The sequence below is a fragment of the Hemitrygon akajei genome, chromosome 11 (genome assembly GCF_048418815.1).
Source record: "Hemitrygon akajei chromosome 11, sHemAka1.3, whole genome shotgun sequence".
NCBI classification, from domain to species: Eukaryota; Metazoa; Chordata; class Chondrichthyes; order Myliobatiformes; family Dasyatidae; genus Hemitrygon; species Hemitrygon akajei.
The window spans coordinates 139,685,881-139,699,450 of record NC_133134.1 but is presented as its reverse complement, the minus strand read 5'-3'; the positions used below and the strand labels follow the sequence as shown (position 1 = coordinate 139,699,450).

Sequence of the window (13,570 nt, the reverse complement as noted above, 5' to 3'; positions counted from 1 at the left end):
CTAATTTATGTGCTGCAGATCCCCACAGACAAAGTATTAATCACAATCTCATCATTGATTAGTGAGGAGGATTTTTTTACTTTTTGTTATCCTGACTTATGATAAGACAATCACAATTTTTGACCAATTCAACAAAAATGTGAAAATGCTATATTGCAATCAGTGCTTTGTGCAGATGCAAAACTGGACTTGAATGTTATCTAAAAAGTATCAAGTATGTATGTTGCCGTTCTTGGATTTACAAGGAAATGCTGAAAAAAATAAGTACCAAAATAATTGAAATGCGTATCGAACACAGTAAAAGTCAGTAACCCAAAAAAAGCTATGTGAAAAGACAGGATGTTTGCATAAGCAACTTCTGTATCATACAGAAGTGAAATGGCTGTCACAAAGTCAAATTTTAGAAAAGGCCTGGCAACCATAGGAGTGTTGATTTTTGTTTTTGTTTTGATTCACCATTTCTACAGGACAACAGTAAATGGATTCAGGTTTTGATTGGGTTTTGGCTGGATTTATCTGTTAAGTTGATTAACTTAATTTTTCTTTAAGATTGCAAATGCCTTAGAGATTGAATCCAAGACTTCCCCAGCAGGAGTAATTCCATCAACTAGACAATGTAATTATAGTCTCAGTCCTATTGCTTCCAGCTGAGTATCCTGGAATGTTAGCATTGAATATAAAAGCTGTGAAAAGTGTTGAAATACATGTTCAGTTATGAATAAGAAGAGGGAAAATAAAAGATAGGATTTCCAAGAGCCTAAAAGAGAACTTAATTGTTGTTGATGGTGATGGGAATTAATTTTCTAGTTGAGCCTTTTGTATGATCTTGCCTGTTAGCTGAGAAAGAATTCCCAAACCACAAGTACAAACTTAGTTTGCTCCTCTATAAAATAACTATATGAAATGTGATGTGATTTTCTTTTCTAATCTACACAATGACACAAAGAAACCACTTGAAGGGGGCTTTGGATATGTGAAATTGTGCAAAATCAAGTCATCTTAACAAGTATGGCACACAATTTGGTGCTTGTATATTTCTTACAAAATGTTACTTTATACTCTAATTGTTCTATGTTCAATAGTTTACAATAGTTGCTGGTATTTAAATTGGATTGTATTTTTATTTAATGTTTATAATGGGAATGGGGAGAGTTGTCAAATGAAATGTCTCTGACATGCTTTATAAACAAATGTTTGGAAACCCAAGACTTGTGTTCTTTTCTCAGGCAGACAGGATTATGGTTAAGTGAGTCAATTATTACAGCTCAGAGTGCGGCAATCAAAACAGACATTTTAAATGAATGTTCAGTATGACATCAAAGGAAAACTTGCATTATTTAACAACACTTTATTAAGGAGATGGAATTTCATAAGCTGGTAATGTAACAAAAAAATCATGATTTTCAATAGTCTTGAAGTGACTTGAATATTTAAAAGAAAATGAACAGTCTGTTGGTCACAATTTGTATGTTACTCTGTTAACTAGCACTAACACAATTATTTCATTTTTCTAGCTATGCTTTAAAACATACAAGACACAATAACATCAGTATAAATTTTAGTGAAGTAAAATCTTTTGTGTATACATGTTGCATACAAATAAACATACATTATTAATAAGATACAAAATTGTAGATAAAAAGCAATGCAGACTATGCCAAGTGAACAATGGGAACACAGAGCTCACTCAAATGAAATACTGTCTACTAGTGCTAACATAGACACTTAATAATTTTAGTCAGTTGAACTGGTCCAACCTCGTACTGTCAATACTTTTTTGACATTTTCTGACACTAATGATAAACCATTATTTCAATTAACAACAAAAATTCCTTAAACTCCAAATCACCTTCCCTCATACTTTATGATTTTGATCTGTCTTCTTGTTGTGAAGCTCCATTGTCCCTATATATTAGGATCTTATAATAGTAATTATAGATGTAATTTGCACTATGGCTCTGGATCTTATAGATTTAAATGCAAAAAATGTTTTCCAGATTTTATAAAATTTCATTCAATGACAGAGTTATACATATACATAATTATATTACATTCAGCCGTACTACAAACTAAATTATAGGGAAGAGAAATCCCAGAATTTCTTTCACAGTTGGAAATAATCATGTGATACAGGTTAATAATTCAGAAATCACACAGTTAAGTGGTTTGTGAACCAAGGAATTTTAATTAGAACATACAAGTTCTCAATATAAAATTTACAGCTGTTCAGCAGTAACTGGATAAGCACATTCAGACAAGCTCAAGGACAGTACCATTGGAATTGATTTCAATGGTAATCATATTTGATGTTTTAGAAACTCTTAAGTTTTAAGGTAATTGCAGCAATATTAGAAATCCTTTACCTTAAATATAACACAACTACCCTAGGAATGTTTGATGACTCCATACCAAGCAAGATGTAGAACAATCACATCTAACCTGCAGCTGTTTTACCCGCCTATCGCTTTAAACATGAACACCAAAATTACTTGATTGTTGAATACAATACACAAAAGGCACTCACCTGTGGGAAAAGAAAGCTATTATCAAAAACAAAGGGTCTATTACTGAGTTTTAAACTATTTAGTGAGACAGTAACCTTCTCACTGCCTCAGTAAAGCAGCCAGTGTAAGAAAAGACACTACCCACTCCAAGCATTCTTTCTTCTGCTTGTTCCCATTGGGCAGAAGATTTAAAAAAGCCTAAAAGCACATACCACTAGACCCAAAGACATACCATGTATCTGCTCTGCACTTTTTTTTCCAGCTTTTACACTTTATTCTGCATTGTTAATGTTTTTCCTTATCCTAGATCATTGCACTGTGCAATGATTTGATCTGAATCGACAGTATACAGAATTAAATTTTCATTGTATCTTGGTACATGTGACAATAATAAACCAATACCACATATCTCCTTCCATTACCAGTGACATACTTTGCTCCTTCATTTGGTATTTATGTTCCACAGCAGTACATCATAACTAGAAAGGAAGAACAATAATGCTTGGGGATGGAAGTGGGTGCCATCATGGCATGTAATCAAAGCATTCAGATCTTTTCCAAGGTTATAAAACAAACTTATTTTTGAATTTTGTTAATGGGTTTTAGCAGTATTATATTCAATAGTATTTATAGATTTTTAAATGATGGACTCCAACCTGTCTCATAAGAAAGGAATATCTGTGGATGGATTGGTAAATCTAGTGGCATAATGTTCTGTGGACAAGTGACAGACATACAGATTATCAATAGGATAGTGGAACACAGAATGAGCAGACAAAACTGATTCATTACCGGCTATCAGTGCAGACCTGAAGATTGTCTTCATTTTACCAAATGACTTCCTTTCTTTTCTAATAGTATGCTTGGTGGTTTGGGTGACTTCATTTTCCAAAGGCTTGCTAATGCAAATGAACATTGTGCATCAGCAGAGAACACACCTAACTTCTGAAATTTACAATTGAAGGAAGATCATTGATAAAGCTGCTGAAATGTTGGTCCTAGGACATTGCTTGCCCCAAGAGCTTCTGAACTGATGTCCTAGGACTGGGGTAGCTCATTTCCAACAACCACAACCATCTTAGTTTTTGGGAGGTGTGACTCCAGCCACAGGAGTGACTTCTCCTAACGCCCATTGACTTTAGTTTACCCGGACACCTTAGTGCCAAACTTGGTCAACTGCTGTCTTGATATCAAGGGAAGTATCTCACATAAGCTCTGGAACTCTCATGTTTAGAGCAAGGTCCTGGTGAGTCCTAAACAATGCATCGGGGGTGAGCAAGTTACTCCTGAGTAAGTACTACCTGATGGTATGGTTGATGAAACCTTCCCTACATGCCATAGATCATTGAGCATAGGAGGATTAGGTGCTAATTTGCCAGATTGGATTTGTCCTTTTTTTGTGATCAGGACATTCCTGTCTGGTTTACCCCAGCGTTAACATTGTATTCCAGCAGCTAAATTGAGGACTCAGCTTGTTCTTGCGTATAGGTCACACTACAGCTGAAATGTGTTCTAGTCTAACAGCCTTTGCAGTTTCTAGTGCTTTCAACCATGTCTTGATATCACTTGGTGTCAATCAAGTTGGCTGAGAGCTGGGTTATTATCAGCATCTGTAATGCTAGGGATCTCCGGAGGAATCCGAGACAAATCATCATCTTTCTGGCCACTTCTGGAACATATTAAAATAATACATATATGTTATTATTTGCTTATGTATAGAAACTTGCCATATCATGTATTAACATAATACAAGTTTTTCTGACTAAAGTTCTTATGTTTTTATAGGAGTCCTGATAAATGGTTCCTGATTTCTCCATCTCTGAAAGTAGCCATCATCATATTGTTATCTGAAAAAAGGGTGGCGAGGCATGTGACCACGACACATCTATCGTAATGATATGAAAGCTATATGCTTACGTTATCTTACACTACACTGTAACGTAGCAGTTCGCATAATGTCATTACAATGCCAGCTATAGGATCGGGATTCAACTCCTGCCACTGTCTGTAAGGAGTTTGTACGTCCTACCCTCAGAGTATTCCCCTTTCCTCCCCATTTCAAAGATGTACATTTAGGGTTAATAAGTTGTGGGCATGCTATGTTGGTGCTGGAAGACTGGAGAGATTCGAGGGTTGCCAAGCATGATCCTTGCTGATTTGATTTGATTTGATGTATGGCTTTGGGTGTGTATTCATGGGTGTCTAGAAGAATGAAGGGGACCTCATTGAAACCTATTGAATATTGAAAGGTCTCGATATAGTGGATGCGGAGGGGATGTTTCCTACACTGGGAGTCTAGGACCAGAGAGCACACCCTCATAATAGATAGATATACCATTAGATCAGAAATGAGGAGGAACTTCTTTAGCCAGAGGTTGGTGAATCTGCGAAATTCATTGCCACAGACAGCCATGGAGGCCAAGACATTGGGTATATTTAAAGTGGAGGTTGATACATTCTTGATTAGAAAGTGAGACAAAGGTTACATAAAGAAGGCAGGAGAACTTGGTTGAAGGCTGAATGGCTGAATTCTGCCTCTATCTCTTATGGGCTGATTAGAAGACCAGTTTGTTTCTTCTTTGTTGCATGCTAAGGGATAAAGGACAAAACAGAACTACGTGGTTTGGTTGGAGTGAAGGAGCTGAGAGTCTATCAACTAAGGGAGCAAGAAGATTTTATTTTAAATGGGCAAACCTACTGTTGCTTATTTAATTAGAGAATGTTGACAACTGGCCTGCAATCACAATTTGACTGCATCATTTCAGAAAGAAGTTATCTTGGAAATGTACAGAGCTAAATTGGAAGGAAAACAGTTTCCTGGGAAAGCACAGCAAGAATTAGCCCTTTATTTCTCAAACTGAGCAGTGGGCAACAATATTTGACCGCCGTATTTTTCTGAGAATTCTGCTGGTGTAGAATTATTTGGATAAAATACTCAGCCTGCTTATCTTGATGGGTTTGCAGGACTGCTGCTCATTTAGAAAGACCGTCCTCAAAAATCAACGCTGACTGGCAACTCTTACGACGCCACTGGTGCCAAACTGTATTGGTCTCAGCTGTTCCTTTGGATTCATCAGCTGCATGGAGAAGGGGAGCCTGCTGCATGGGCAACAGCTTGCTCTCCATATCGCACTGCCCTGGCTTGCATACTGGTGGCAACGCACCAAAAGCGAAGAGAGGATGCAACTTTCATGGTCGACCTTGACCAATGGAGGGCGTCGACCCCCCAAAATCCTATGAAATCTGAGCATTGTGCTATCTTTGTACGTATATACAGTATACTCACCAATGAATTGCACTCTTATAGAGAGCTAACTGCTTTCCCAGATCAAGCAGGGAATTTTACCTTCCTTTCACAGAAGCAAGAACTACCAATGATGGCCACTTAAAGTACTGATACATTGGTTTTAATTTATCCAAGATCTGGTGTTGCTGCTTCTCTCTTGATAAACATTGACAGACAATTAAGAGATCGTTGAAATGAGAGAATAAAGATGGAGGGGAAAAGTGAAAATATCATATAAAAAGATAGGAAGCAGTAGTAAACCGAAAGAGGATGAAAAAAAACCAAATTTAATTCAACAAAATGAAAAGTAATCCTTTGTGGGAGTTGGAAGTATTTATGTTATATAATCTGAAAATGCATTATTATTTATTATTTTTAATGCAAGTGATAAAAAAATGTCAAGGTTGTTACTGCTAGCTTTCTCGGGTACTTTTCAGAGTCCAGTCATTAATCTGTCATTAAAAGTAGATAATATTCCATTACTAAATCATGAATTATAGCCTGAGGAAATCACATAGAGAACAAGTAAAATAAGACAGCGACATACCCTCAGAAATATAAACTTACTTTTGATCCATACACTCATCAACACCCTGACAGATACTTGAGAAACTTATTACTGGTAGTTGCCAATGGCATATCCATTACCATTGTACATTTAATTCAAATTAAGGGAACATTTAGTTTTGTTTTTCAAAGTTAGGCATTTTTGAAGCATTTAATGATTGTTTCTTGCTTCTTTTTCAAACAACAACTTAAAACATTTGTAAACATATTTATGTTTCTTGTTTTTATGTTCAACTCAAATGAGGAATCAGAATGATCATTGCTTAATGTTTGAGCATTGAACATGTTGTTACTTGCTCTCAGCTTGGGTCTGAAATACCATGCTCACAAAATTGAAAAATCAAATACAACAAAGGAATATATTTTTCTCAAGTTCTCCTGACATATGGAAATGATCTGGTTCTGTAATTATATTTTATAAAAGGGAGATACTATTTAACTGTTAAGCAGTGCCTCACACTTAAGTTCAGTAATATTTGTAAACCCTGAGCATAGGTAGTTTTGTGGAGAAGTAACTTATGAGCATCTTTGTCAATTATCCGATCATTTTATTGAACAACATCAGCCTTCTGAAACTACTGACTTTGCTCCCATAATGAAGCTAGTCTTTAAGTTTTCACTTACACTTTGTAAGAGCCAAAATAAATCTTTTTCAAATCCATATTGTGGCTTGGCACTGCTGTTTTGAAGAGTTCATTACTGGGAACTGTTCAATTATTGAATACCAATACATACTGTGTTAGTGCCCTGTCCCGAATTTAATCTTTCTTTAATATCAACATACTCCACCTTAATGAATGGAAAGTGCACTAGTTGAAACCTGTAGGTGAGATTTCAATATTTTTGCACTAAAATCTCATAGGCCGCAGTTAGGCAGGATAATACAGTATTTTTAACAAACAAAAAATTTAATATAATGCTTGGCTTTTTATTGAAAGACTTGAGTAGACATAGGTGGAAACTTTTATTTGGCAGCAGTGTTATATCTATTGAATGATAATCTAATCAGAAAATTACCTTAAAGTGCATTTGCTATGTGCCACTTGGATATGAATGTGCGTGACCTCAAACTTAATATTTACATTCATATTCCAACTTCACACCTTAAATAAAAACACAATGCTGTTCTAAATTTCTCTCATTCACTGGCTGGTTCCAACATGGACATTGTTCTTAATTCAACATTGTTAAAAGTGCTGTAAAGTTTACTTGGTGGTGCTGCTGTCAATTACTTTACATAGAGCACATTTTCTAATCCAATGATAGCATATACAATTACTGAATCATGAAGATGTAAGAGTTTCGTAAACATAAAGACATCCAAAAATAACATTTAATACAAATCATCTTCTAAAAACATTGATCTAGAAACTCAATTGCATTTCACTGTTTTTTTCAGTGTTACGCAGTTAAACATCATAAGTTTTCCTCACTGAGTGAAGCATTATAATGTCTAATTTAGGTCATTTCATGCTACTCCAGAAATCTGAATGGGAACTACCAGGTTTCAGTCATCCTTCTACCCCTGATGTGGTTTTCTTATCTAGGATACCATGATGATTTCATTCCCTGGGCAGTGCTTGTTTTGGAGTATTACCGGCAATCTGGACTATATTATCCTGGTATAACCTGTTGGGTTACTTCCTGGGCAACCTGTCAGGTAAGTGATTTACTTACCTTATTCCATTGTTCCACTCAGCCTCACTGTACTGCTGGATCCCAAGCCTATCCCCAGCATCAGCTACTCCCTGACCTTGCAATCACTCAAGTCTCAGGTCGGATCTTCCATTTCCCAGAACTCAAGCTCATCACCATCCAAACTGTCAGTCTGATTTCCAACCCACCTTCAAAAAATTGCTGGTTCAATTTTCACCCTCCCATCTCATCACTGTCACCATCCAAACTGGTGGGCCCTCCCTTGTCTCTCCAAATTATCAAATAATTTACAATGCTACACCTTCCCCATCTCCAGTTGACAATAATATTCAGTGTTTCTCCTCTTGCAACACCTTCGCACCAATTGGCTGCTGACCAATTTGAATGCAGTCTCCGAAACAATCATTCTAACCCTGCTGCAGCCCCCAAATGAACACATCATTATAGACCTATAGAATCTTCAGCTGGTTGTTAAAATTTACTCCAGTTAGAGTGCAAGGGGCATCAAGTGTTTTGGAAATCCAAATATTTTCTCATGTAGTTTAACTACTGTTTTACAAAGTTAGTTACAATCTAGCATTATTTTGAAATACTTGTAATTGCTACCTTTAAGCAGTAACTTAGATCTACACACACTGAATAACTGTCTTTTCCCTATTCCAATGTGTGTAGTTCTTTACCACGTTCCAAATCAATGCCTTTCTCAGCTGCTAACTGGTAATGGAAATGACACATATAACATCTACATCAGAAAAGTGCAAGCTGTTCATCTGTGAGCTGTTGAATGACAACCATGAACACTGGGGCCACCTAAGAGTTGGCAGTTTCCTCCTTCAGAAGCTGTAAGTAAAATTGTATCCCAAGTTGAGCTAATTTGCTGATGTTGAGTTATATCAAGTATTTTCACAATCCTATCAGAATGTACCTGAACTTATGAGTATAAACAGGTGTAGATCAGCATATACATTTGCAATCTAAGGAAGCAGCAAACCCATACTGGCAAGTCTTTGAGTTATAAAATTTAACAATATACTTACTTAACCATCCATTGTCTATGTATAAGAAATCACAATTGTAGAAGTGTTTCAACATTAAGCAGTTCTCAGTGAGGATGATTTTTTTTTAAAGATACTTAAATAATCTGAAACTTCGAAAATTACTTTGTTGCCTGATAAATCTGATCACTACATTCGGATTCTCATTGTCTGCCAAGCAGGCCTTTCTTCACCATCAACACAAGAAAATGCAATTTTAAGGAAGCACATATTTGAGAAATTGAGGTGCAATGGTTTACCTATTTGGAAACTTGGTCAAACAAGGGATGTGATAAGTTAAATGTGAAATAATCAGCATTCATGGATATGCAGGAAATTATTTTCCAGCTGACTCCCTGCTTTCTTAAATATCCCATAATTATTTCTGCATTCAGGTGCAAATGCAGAGGAAATTCCAGGCCATGATATTTTAATTGATTATCTAATTCTTTAGCCTGTATCACAAATTACTAATACTATCGTTAATACTATCGGTATCCTAGTTTAATAATTTGGAAACAATCCAACAATGAGACAGCAATGTTAGCAGACCTCCAGGCATACATAGTTCAAACAGGACAAACTACTGAGTTAGAAACATAAACACAAATAGTACATAGTTACTTGGTCATCAAAAGACTGTTTGCCTGAGCTCAATCTTTCCATGTGGCTCAGTTATTTAAAACTTCTGATCTATGCAGATGCATTCATACTGTATATTTGAATTTATTTCAGCTTCACAACATTAACAAATACCTCCATTGTTCATGATGCTAGATATCAAGGCTCCTCACAATAAATTTATTATTGCCCATCTCTAATTGACTTCAAGAAGGCAATGATGAGCTGGCTTCTTGAACTGCTGTAATTAGTTTGGTGAAGGTTCTCCCACGGTGCTCTTAAATAGAGAGATCCTACTTTTTGTGCCTTATTCTTGCTTAAAGAGACACTGAACTAAGCAGCGTTAAGAAAACTTAATCCAAAGAAATTACAAACTTGTTTTTTTCTGGTTTGCGGCTGTTCACATTCCTGCGCTTCGACTATGGTAGATGTTCCTGCTTCAATCTCATTTAGATCTTTCTTTTGGCCACTCCGCAGTACTTCTGACTGCATGCACGGGGATGAAGGTGGCGGGATGAAAGTTAATGCAGATAGCGTGTGCGTTGCTGAATAGCTGTAAAGAAGATTCCATCTCCAGCATTGAATTGTTAACCTGCCTGTTTTACAATGCACCAAGGTTAATGTATGTATTTTTATTATTAACCCAACATGTCCAAACGCTGAGCAGCCACTAAATGCCAGATTCTTGGAAATACTCACATATCATTCCTGAATTACCAGATCCTGAAAATGGGCAGTAAATCATTGGAAAATATTACATTTATGAACCAAGGCATTCTGCAATTAATTCAATGCACTGAAGAAAGAAGGAGAGCCCACATTCACTATATTCAAGGAGTAATTTTACTAGTTCATGTTGCCATCAAGGAAGCTACTGTACCCACAATTATTGGTATGAAACTCAGGCACCTGCGTATAAAATCACCCCTTCCACCTTCAGCCCTCATTTTATTATATATATGTATATTATATCATTTATAATAGTTAATTTGGAAATATATACACAGCGTAGGTTCTATAGTTATATATAAAAACATTAGTTTATATTGATAAATAATTATAAATATAAACTAATAGACCTGGATTGCAGTTTAATTATTAAATTTGTTTATTAAATAATAAAAGAATTTGACCAATATAAATAAATAACCAATTTGATCAATGTGCAATCCAAAACTACCTATAAACCAACATTTTAATGTAGTTTAAAAAGCGTAACAAATCTTTTTATTTAACACCTTTTACCCCATAATAGTCTATTTTATAAAAAAATCATAATCTATTAAGTCATAGAGCAGTATATAGTAACAAAGCAGTATTAAATAGCCATATAATCTTTTGTGCTAAACAATCATATCCTGTTTCCATTCAGTTTTAACCCAGATGCAAGGAGTGGCTTTAATCTGCAAGACACTGATTTATTCCCTGGACCCAAATGCAGGTACGAAATATGTCAAACTTAAGAGCTACTGGTAGGTAGTGCTATCTTGTATTAATTTTATTATTCTTCATTTATGATACTTGGAGACCGCCGAATGTTTCCCCAGAGCAGAAAAGCTGAATCTTTACACTGACATTCATTTTGCAACTCCTTGCATCTTGTTCATGGTTCCTTTTTTGCTGCTTGACAGTATATTCTTCCTTTTCACTTTGTTATTGCTCTTCAAACCTGGAGAACACTGGGTGGTTATTTGGTCTGTAGTCTTTGTTCCTGCCATCTCTTTGTTCTTTCTCGAAAGCACTGAAGTTTTTTCCTTGGGCTTTCTTCCTCTTTTCTTCCCAGTGGTGTTTTGCTTCCTCTCTGAATTTGTAACCTTCAGTTCTCTTCTGCTTTTTTGTGATATTTCTGCTGAGGCTCTAAACCAGTTCTGTCAAAGGATATTTTAATCTTTAAATGTTGATTGAGTTTTGAAGTTTGGGAAAACTGCATAGCATAATTGTCACTCCAACTATTTTCAGGATAAAACATGACATATTTGTGTAGGGTTATGCATGTTTGTTACATTTATCTTCTTTTTCAATGCAAATTTTTGAAAGCTTTATTTCTCTTTTGCTTTCCAATATCCCAAGTCATGCAATGAGCAGATATTTTCATGTATTTACCAACACTAGTCTGACTTTGCCAAAACATGTCTAAAACAACTTTCTCACAATTTTTTTCACCTGTTGAAGGGCAGGGTTTGCCTTCCATTTAGCAGTTCTCTATTTTCATTAATATCTCAGCACTAAAAGGGGTCAGATATGGTAATGCTTCAAGGTGTAATTCCAAATAAACTAAACTATTTTAATCTAGTTTAACACAAGACATTTTCCTGCAAATGAAGAGTTAAGCAAAGTATACCTATCCAGTTCAAATATTTGAATTCATAAGAAATATTGGTAATATTCTCTTTGCAAACTACTTAACTATAAAATGAATATGGTGTAATCACTAGCCTACAATAATGACATATTCATTGAGATGCTGTCTGTTTACTTGTATTGGATTATAAAATACAGCTTGTCATAGTTTTGATACTTATCTTTGAGTACTGTGCATGAATTAGTCTGAAGCAGCTTTTAAAGTATTTTCAAATTCTCAGAAAATGTGTATCAAGCCAAATTAGGTTGCACTGGTTAATTTGAACTAAAATGTGGCATACTTTAAATTTTTATCTCATGCATAGTGGGTGGACTGATAGTACACTAAGAAAACATAAACTATGTTGTGGTTTGACAGCAAATTTCCATTAGCTTTCATTTTCAGTTATAAATGTGGCACTTAACCCATTTTCCTGTGATGGGGATTTAAATGTGTTGAAAAGAATAACATTGAAAAGAGATAATTGCTACATTAAAACTCAAAGAAACTATTCTTGCTAATTCTTTAGTTATGAAACTCATAATGAAATCATGTTAGCTTACCTCAGAATGAGAGTTGTTGATATGGTATTTAACTCCGCTTTCTGAGCTAAATTCCTTCTGACAAATCAAGCATCTGTACTTCCCAACTAGGTGCTCACCCTGTCATATAAAAACATTCATTAAATCTCAGAACTAGAAAAATAAAGAAATGTCACAAGACTTCACCTCAGGTCTGCATTTAAAAGGCATATAACTTTGCATTGTAACTGAGATTTTAGCATTCAAGTTTCCAATAAGCTTTTTATTGGAAAAGGTCATCATTACTAGTATGATGAGAAAATTACCTGTACTGTAATACAGTTTCAAGCTATTACAGGAATTTGCGGTTATTTCAAAAATCATAACAACAATCTGTTCATACGAATACTAGTTATGAAGTAAAAATTCTTAAATATTTCACAGAGATGCAAAAGTGTTCATAGAAATAGTACCAAATGAGATAAATTTCAATATGAAGCCACAAATGCTGACTTCAGAAATATGTAACGAGTTTTATGGAAAATTAAATTGTAAACTATTATTGATGTCTTCATGTGACTAGAGGTAGAGGTCTCATCTTAGAAATGTCCATAATGCAGAATATAATATGAATGCGGAATTTTAAACAACTCTATTGAAATGGAATCTATGCATTCTTTGAAAAGAAATATTGAATGGGAGATTAGGAAGTGTGAGATAAAAGGAAAAGAGTAGTATTAAACTAAGGTTCCTGAGGAGAAAAATGCTGGAGGAAGTCAGCAGACCAGGCAGCATCTATGGAAATGAATAAATAGTCGATGTTTCGGGCTGAGACCCTTCTTCAAGATTGGAACGGAAAGGGGAAGACGCCAGAATAAAAAAGGTGAGGGGAAGGGAAGGATGACAGCTAGAAGTTGATAGGTGAAGTCAGGTGGACGGGAAAGGTAAAGGGCTAGAGAAGAAGGAATCTGATAGGAGAGGAGAGTGGCCCACGGGAGAAAGGGAAGAAGAAGGAGCACCAGGGAAAGGTGATAGGCAGG

General features: G+C 35.5%; 1 protein-coding gene across 7 annotated transcripts in view; it reads right to left on the bottom strand.

Moving 5' to 3' along the window:
• Positions 1-1,333: 1,333 nt before the first annotated feature.
• LOC140736068 (zinc finger protein 512B-like) overlaps positions 1,334-13,570 on the bottom strand; it is a 135,020-nt gene continuing 122,783 nt past the window's right edge. For 5 of the 7 annotated variants that reach the window (XM_073061796.1, XM_073061801.1, XM_073061800.1 and 2 more), the window contains 2 exons: positions 12,573-12,671; positions 4,183-11,536 (listed from right to left, as the gene is read on the bottom strand). In XM_073061796.1, coding sequence (XP_072917897.1) covers positions 11,246-11,536; positions 12,573-12,671 — 390 coding nt within the window. In that variant the 3' untranslated portion in view covers positions 4,183-11,245. The other 2 variants (XM_073061798.1, XM_073061799.1) reach the window with 2 other exon arrangements.